Below are 7,028 nucleotides of genomic sequence, written 5' to 3'. Positions count from 1 at the left end.
CCTTAATTTAAATACAGTAGATCCATAATTTCTATACAGTAGATCTATAATTTCTATACTGCACTGATTTGTGAAATCATGGTTCAACAATTGGACTCTAAATTAAAGTATAAATTTTAGCTCACAGATTCTAGAAATTATGGATCTACAGTATAGAAATTATGGATACAGATTCGTGCGTACCATGTGCATGGTGGCACATGCTCACAGCATAATTTACCGTGTAATAGTTGGTAAGCCAGTGATATAAATTTTATCCATTTTCATCATATCATCTGGATCTATTGAAAAAAGGAAAAAACTTAAATGCTATTTGTTCCCAATTTGGAAAAGAATTAAGGGTGTAATATAATCAGAGAAATTTCCAAAATAGGAAATTTTTTAAAGTTTATATATTCTTGAAAATACTATTTTCAAGAACATGCTATGCTTGAGAATAAATATCTTTTATTATATAGGGTATTTCAATAATTTGAATACTTACGTAATTTCCATTTCTAAAATGAACCAAAACTTAAATACAATTCCTAAAATGTATACATTCAAAGAACATCAAATGGAATATAATTCAAAATCTATATCTTGCTTTTCGATTCCCTATTTAATATTATTCTTTTTTCTCCAAACTCAATTATGTAAACCAACTATACATTAAGGGCTACTTTGTATGGAATTTTTTTTTCCATTTCCGTATTGTATATCCTGACCTTTTTTTACATTAAAAAGAAATAGATCCAATTCTTTGAATGGAAATTTTTTTCGCCGGCCCACCCAATTTTCTATAACTCCAAATGTCTGAACACTAATTTAACCCTTTATATGGTCATTACCATTTCCCCCATCTATCCTCCCGTTATCTCTCTCTCTCTCTCATTCTATTATATTTCCATTATTTATACTCATTACCTTTTCTTAATCAAAAACAAATTGGCCCAATTCTCTAAATGTAATTTATTTTCGTCGGCCAACCCAATTTCTTTCTATCCAAATGTCTAACCCTAACCGTTTATATGCTCTTGCCATTTCCACCGTCTACCCCCCCCCCCCCCACCCCCTCTCTTTCTCTCTCTCCCTCCCTCTCTCCCTCTCTCCCTAAGCACCAAAATCCTCTCTCTCAAGTCTCCTCTCACTTTAATCTACTCTCACGATCTCAATCTCTTTTGAGTCTCCTCTCATTTCTCGATTGGAAAAAAAGGTTTCCATACATCTATCAACCCGATCGATCTCTTCAATCGTTATCGAAACTCCTTAGATTGAGAAGGTAATCTCTAGTCTCATCCCCTTTGCTAGCTATAAGACTTGAATTTTTTTTTTTAAAAGTGTAGATGGATGTTGTCTATTTAATTTGAACAACCACAAAAAAATTGTTTTCTTTGCAAAGAAATTGAAATTGCAAAAACATGGACAAATTCCTTTCGAAACATGTTTTACTGAATACATTTTCTATTTTTCCTAATTTTTTGTTACTTTTTTGTTACTTAATACACCCACATTTACAAACTTGTCCACATACCACAGTTTTAAAAGTGAGAAAGAGATTAAGAAAAAAAAAACAAAATAAAAAAAATAAAAAATAAAAAAAAAAAACAAAAAAAACACTACCAAACTCCAAATAGTTTTTCGCTATTTTGATACAATTCTCTCACTATCTCTATCTCTATCTCTCAATATATATATATATATATATATATATATATATATATATATATATATATATATATATATATATATATATATATATATATATATACTTCTAAAAAAAATTCAAGTTTTCATTTTTATTAGAAAGCTATTAAATGAGTTCAAACCTATTTATTTATCAATTCAAAAAATATCAAACTAATTTGCATTAATTTTTTTCTTCATAAAGAAAAAAAAATGTAGTGACAATTGATAAAAGTATCACATAATATTGTAACTATGTAGGTTGTTATATATGGCCTGTCGTGTAGGGAGAGGAGTGGAGTTGTTGGTTTTGAATTTACTTTGGTTTGAAAGAATAATATATGTAGAATATAATGATGCTGCATGTATTAGGTCATCACTCATCAAATTATTGTAGCAATACCCATCTATATATGCTTAGCAACAAAACTTATCCATGGACGTTGTATGCTCATTATACGTGTTAGGAAAAAAATAAACGAAATAAAATTGGAATGACCATTACATAATACGGAGTCGTTTTTATCATTGTCGATATTAAATTGAATAAAGTGGTTTGCAATCCACGGATTATTGTAGCAATACCCATCTATTAATGCCAATAGCATTAATAGTTTTGACCACCGGATTGTATTAATGGTTTGCAAATAGATATTTGGTAAGATTAAATGAATACTATTACGGTTACCAGGTAAAAAGAAATTTAATTAATAATAATAATAATAACAATAATGAGATGATGATGGAATGCACACGGTAAAGATGCAATTCAATAATAATAATAATAATAATAATAATAATAATAATAATAAAAAATGCATACCCTGTAAAGATGCTTCACAGACCATCCAACAACAAAATTTAAATTAAAATCTACAAACATGCAATTCTTGCTAATTGATTGTCTTGTTACATAATTTGTAATAAGTTGCAAAACATTACAATTGTAATCTACTTCATTTTACAATCCATCCAACACCACAAATAAAAGAAGACAAATAAATGAGGGCAATTTTGAAATATTGAAAATTAATCTTACATTACCTAACAAAAACATGGTAATCAGATTACCTCCAATATACTCCCATTTTCTAGGTGGCAGTAATCTTGCATTACTTACCCTCTCAGATTACGTAAGACAAACATTGTCATCCAAGATTACCTTTCTTAGATTACCATGGTGATCTGAGATCCCTTGAACCAAACGTCCCCTAAGGGTGCGTTTGGTTGACAGGTTTAGCTCTAAGCAATGGGTACCAAAGTGATTGATATTGTTTGGTTGATAGATTTTTAGAACACTACTATGAGTTTCAAATACCCTCTTAATTGAAGAAACTGTATGAATTTCTTCGTTGGCCCACCCAATTTAATTCCTCCAACTCCAATTATCTAAACCTAACCCTTTATTTGTCCGTTACGGTTTCCCCCATCTACCCTCCTCTCTCTCTCTCTCTCCCCCTCTCCCTCTCTCTCTCTCTGCACCAAAATCCTCTTTGTTAATTCTCCGTTTCCATTTAATATATTTCCATTATTTATACTCAATAGCTTTTCTAAATGGAAAACAAATGGACCCAATTTTCTAAATGTAATTTGTTTTCGTGTCGGTCAACCCAATTCCCTCCCGTCCAAATGTCTAACCCTAACCCTTTATAAGTTCTTTACCATTTCTCCCTCCATCCTCCTCTCTCTCTCTCTCTCTCTCTCTCTCTCTCTCTCTCTCTCTCTCTCTCTCTCTCTCTCTTTCTATGCACCGAAATCCTCTCTCTCTCTCTGTCAAGTCTCTTCTCACTTTAATCTTCTCTCTCGCTCTCAATCTCTTTTGATTCTCGTCTCTCGATTGGGAAAAAAAGGTTTCTATACATCTATCAACCCGATCTCATCAATCGTGATCGAAACTCCTTAGATTGAGAAGGTAATCTCTAGTCTCATCCCCTTTGCTAGCTATAAGACTTGAAAATTTTTTTAGAAGTGTAGATGTATGTTGTCTGTTTAATTTGAACAACTACAAAAAATTGTTTTCTTTGTAAATAAATTGAAATTGAAAAAACATGGACAAATTCATTTTGAAACATGTTTTATTGAATACATTTTCTATTTTTTCTAAATTTTTGTTACGTAATACACCCACATTTACAAACATGTCCACATACCACAGATAAAAGTGAAAGAGATTACGAAAAAAAATAAAATAAAAAATAAAAAAACAAAAAAAAAAACACTACCAAACTCCAAATAGTTTTTCGCTATTTTGATACAATTCATTCTCTCTCTATCTCTATCGCTATCTCTATCTCTATCTCTATCTCTCTCAATATACATATATATATATATATATATATATATATATATATATATATATATATATATATATATACTTTTACAAAAAATTCAAGTTTTCATTTTTATTAGAAAGCTATTAAATAAGTTCAATTCAAATCTATTTATTTATCAATTCATAAAATATCAAACTAATTTGCATTAATTTGTTTCTTCATAAAGCAAAAAAAAAATTGTAGTGACAATTGATAAAAGTATCACATAATATTGTAACTATGTAGGTTGTAATATATGGCCTTGTGGATAGGTAGATGGGATTAAGTTAGAAATAATAGTAAAATAAGTATAAGAAATATGAATGCAATAGATGCATATATTGTAAACGGTAAGTAGACAATTGTGGAGCACTGATAGTTGGGGATGGATTAAATAGGTCGGTGGTATTAGCAATAAATAAATGCGTCATGGTGCGTAAAAAGAGTATGATTATATTAGCTCTTTGTGTTTCAGTAGGTTGAGAAAGTATATGAATAGATGCTACAATGTAATAGAGCTAGTAGCATTCAAAAAAAATATTAGAGGAATATAGAAAATGTTGATGGTAGCAATGGTAGGTAGGTGGGTGAAGGTAACACTAACTTTATCTTCTTTTTTTGTTTTTTTTTTTGAATGATAAGTGAAACTTGAAATCTTACTATGATATATTTGTAAGAGATATAAATTATAAATTTCCCTAAATTATGTAAATCACACCCTCCTGTGTAATAGCTAGTAAACCACTTAGAGAAATTTTATCCATTTTGATCATATCAACTCGATCTATTGAAAAAAAAAGGAAAAAACTTAAATGTTATTTCACTACTGGAAATTATAGAATTTCCGACCACCTGAAAGTGATCTTAAATCAAGTCGAAAGTAAAAAGTGATCGGAAATAGCTATTATGGTTTTTCCGGATACCAAAAGTGGTCGGAACAAGACTTTCGACTTAATTTAATATTATTTTCAGGTGTTCGGAAATTCCATAATTTTCAGCAGTGTTTGTTCCCAATTTGGAAAAGATTTTAGGGTGTAATATAATCTGAGAAATTTCCATAATAGGCATTAAAGATGGATTACATTTCTTCACTATATATAAGAATTACACTTCATACTATACACTACTTCTGATCAATCTATCATTTTCCGGCTGGCAGCAGCCTCTCACTGTTCCCAATTATGTCGATGCTATCCCTTGCCTCTAATCGTCGGAAAGTAAGCAACATTCCTCGGAGCCCACTTCCTCATCTACCACAAGATCTCATATTCTCCGACATTCTGCCGAGGTTGCCGGCGAAACCTCTGATGCGTTTCAAAGGCGTGGCTTGCAATGATCTCGCCGCCGGAATTCGTCAAATCCCACATGGATCTCCACAAGAATGACGAGGAGGATAAAGTAGCCACGTTTGCTGCCACCGATGACGGGCTCCACTTGTCCCTCTTTTCCATCCTGGACGAGGAAAATCACCCTACAAACTACTCATCACTTAAGTGGCCATCAGGTATCTGGGAACCCACAACGGGCTCCTGTGTTTTCGAGGAATGGACCAGAAAGTGGTGGTGTGCAACCCTTGCACGGGGAAAATTAAGAAAATCGACGACGCGCCTAGATGGCCGTCTGTCGAGATGTATGGGTTTGGATACGACCAACAAAACTGTGACTATAAGGTTGTGTACGCTTGTCGTACCCAGACCTTCAACGACTATGATGTTTTGGTGTACAGTTTCAGGTCGGGTTCCTGGGAAAGCATCCCAAATGTGCTTAGGGCTGGCATTGTTTACCCCAACATTGGCGTCCACTTCAATGGGACGCTAAACTGGTCAAGCAGCACAATGGTGGCTCGTGACAATTGGGAATCGAAAATTGTCTCTTTCAATCTGACAACAAATTCTGCCACCATTCTGTCCGGACCAAAGCCCGAAAGGAGCGGAAACATTTCCCTATGTGAGTCGAGGGGGTTTCTCCTGGCGTCTTGGTTTCAGAGAGACAAGGTGAGTGTTTGGAAGATGAGAGAATTTGGGGTGGAAAATTCATGGACAAAACTGGCTTGTATCCAACAGTTATTACCTAAGCCGTCGCGTAAGACGGCGACGCTTACTCCCATAGTTGTCGTAATATGTAACCGCGTTTCTCTTATGTATGTGATGAACAACACAAATCTCATCATGAAATTGGGGTAGCACTTGAGGGTTTACACGCCTGAAGACGGTAAAAGAAAAAGGGAAATTGAAGTGTGCCGCCCAGGCAACAGGGGTTTTAAGGCGATTCTCTTTCGGGAGACTCTGGCACTGCCGCCTTGTCTTTCCGATGAAGAACAACAGTAGTGTGCGTGAGTCCTAGGTTGAACATTGCCTGTCATGTAGGTAGAGGAGTGGAGTTGTTGGTTTTGAATTTACCACATTTTACTTTGGTTTGAAAGAATAAGATATGAAGCTGCATGTATTAGGTCATCAAATTATTGAGTAGCTATGTTGTGCATCCGTATGCACCATGCATGGTGCATACGGATGCAAAAACGACGTCGTTTATTAAAAACTCGCGTCTCTCGTTAAAAAAAATTCAGGTTCGATTCCAGCAACAACATTATGTTGTTGATTCACTCTGGAATTTTAGTTCATAGATTATGGAATTTTAGTTCATAGATTATGGAATTTTAGTTCATAGATTATGGAATTTTAGTTCATTGATTCTGAAATTATAGTTCATCGATTCTGGAATTGTAGTTCATTGATTATGAAATTTTAGTTCATACATTCTGGAATTTTAGTTCCTTCATTCTGGAATTTTTAGTTCATAAATTAAATTTTGGAAATTTAGTTCATAGATTCTGGAGTTATAGTTCATCGATTCTGGAATTATAGTTCATCGATTATGGAATTTTAGTTCATATGTTATTGCTGGGAATCGAACCTGTATTTTTTTTAAGGGGAGACGCGCGTTTTTAATAAAACGTTGTCGTTTTTGCATCCGTATGCACCATGCATGGTGCATACGGATGCACGGCATAATTTGCCCAAATTATTGTAGCAATAGCGCAGCCATCTATAT

General features: G+C 33.5%; 1 protein-coding gene across 1 annotated transcript; it reads left to right on the top strand.

Annotated features, from left to right (window-relative positions):
* The first annotated feature begins 5,521 nt into the window (after positions 1 to 5,521).
* Positions 5,522 to 6,160, top strand: LOC109165691 (F-box/kelch-repeat protein At3g23880-like). The gene has a single exon (XM_019314604.1). It carries the CDS (start codon positions 5,522 to 5,524, stop codon positions 6,158 to 6,160), a length of 639 nt encoding a protein of 212 aa, XP_019170149.1.
* Positions 6,161 to 7,028: the final 868 nt, after the last annotated feature.

The sequence above is a fragment of the Ipomoea nil genome, unplaced genomic scaffold (assembly GCF_001879475.1).
Source record: "Ipomoea nil cultivar Tokyo-kokei standard unplaced genomic scaffold, Asagao_1.1 scaffold0117, whole genome shotgun sequence".
In the NCBI taxonomy this organism is placed as follows: domain Eukaryota; kingdom Viridiplantae; phylum Streptophyta; class Magnoliopsida; order Solanales; family Convolvulaceae; genus Ipomoea; species Ipomoea nil.
Note: the sequence above shows the minus strand (reverse complement) of the source record. Positions and strands in the feature narration are given on the sequence as shown.

What these genes read in the sequence shown, in the direction of transcription:
- LOC109165691 (XM_019314604.1), top strand. Translation starts at nt 5,522, where the DNA reads ATGGACCAGAAAGTGGTGGTGTGCAACCCTTGCACGGGGAAAATTAAG.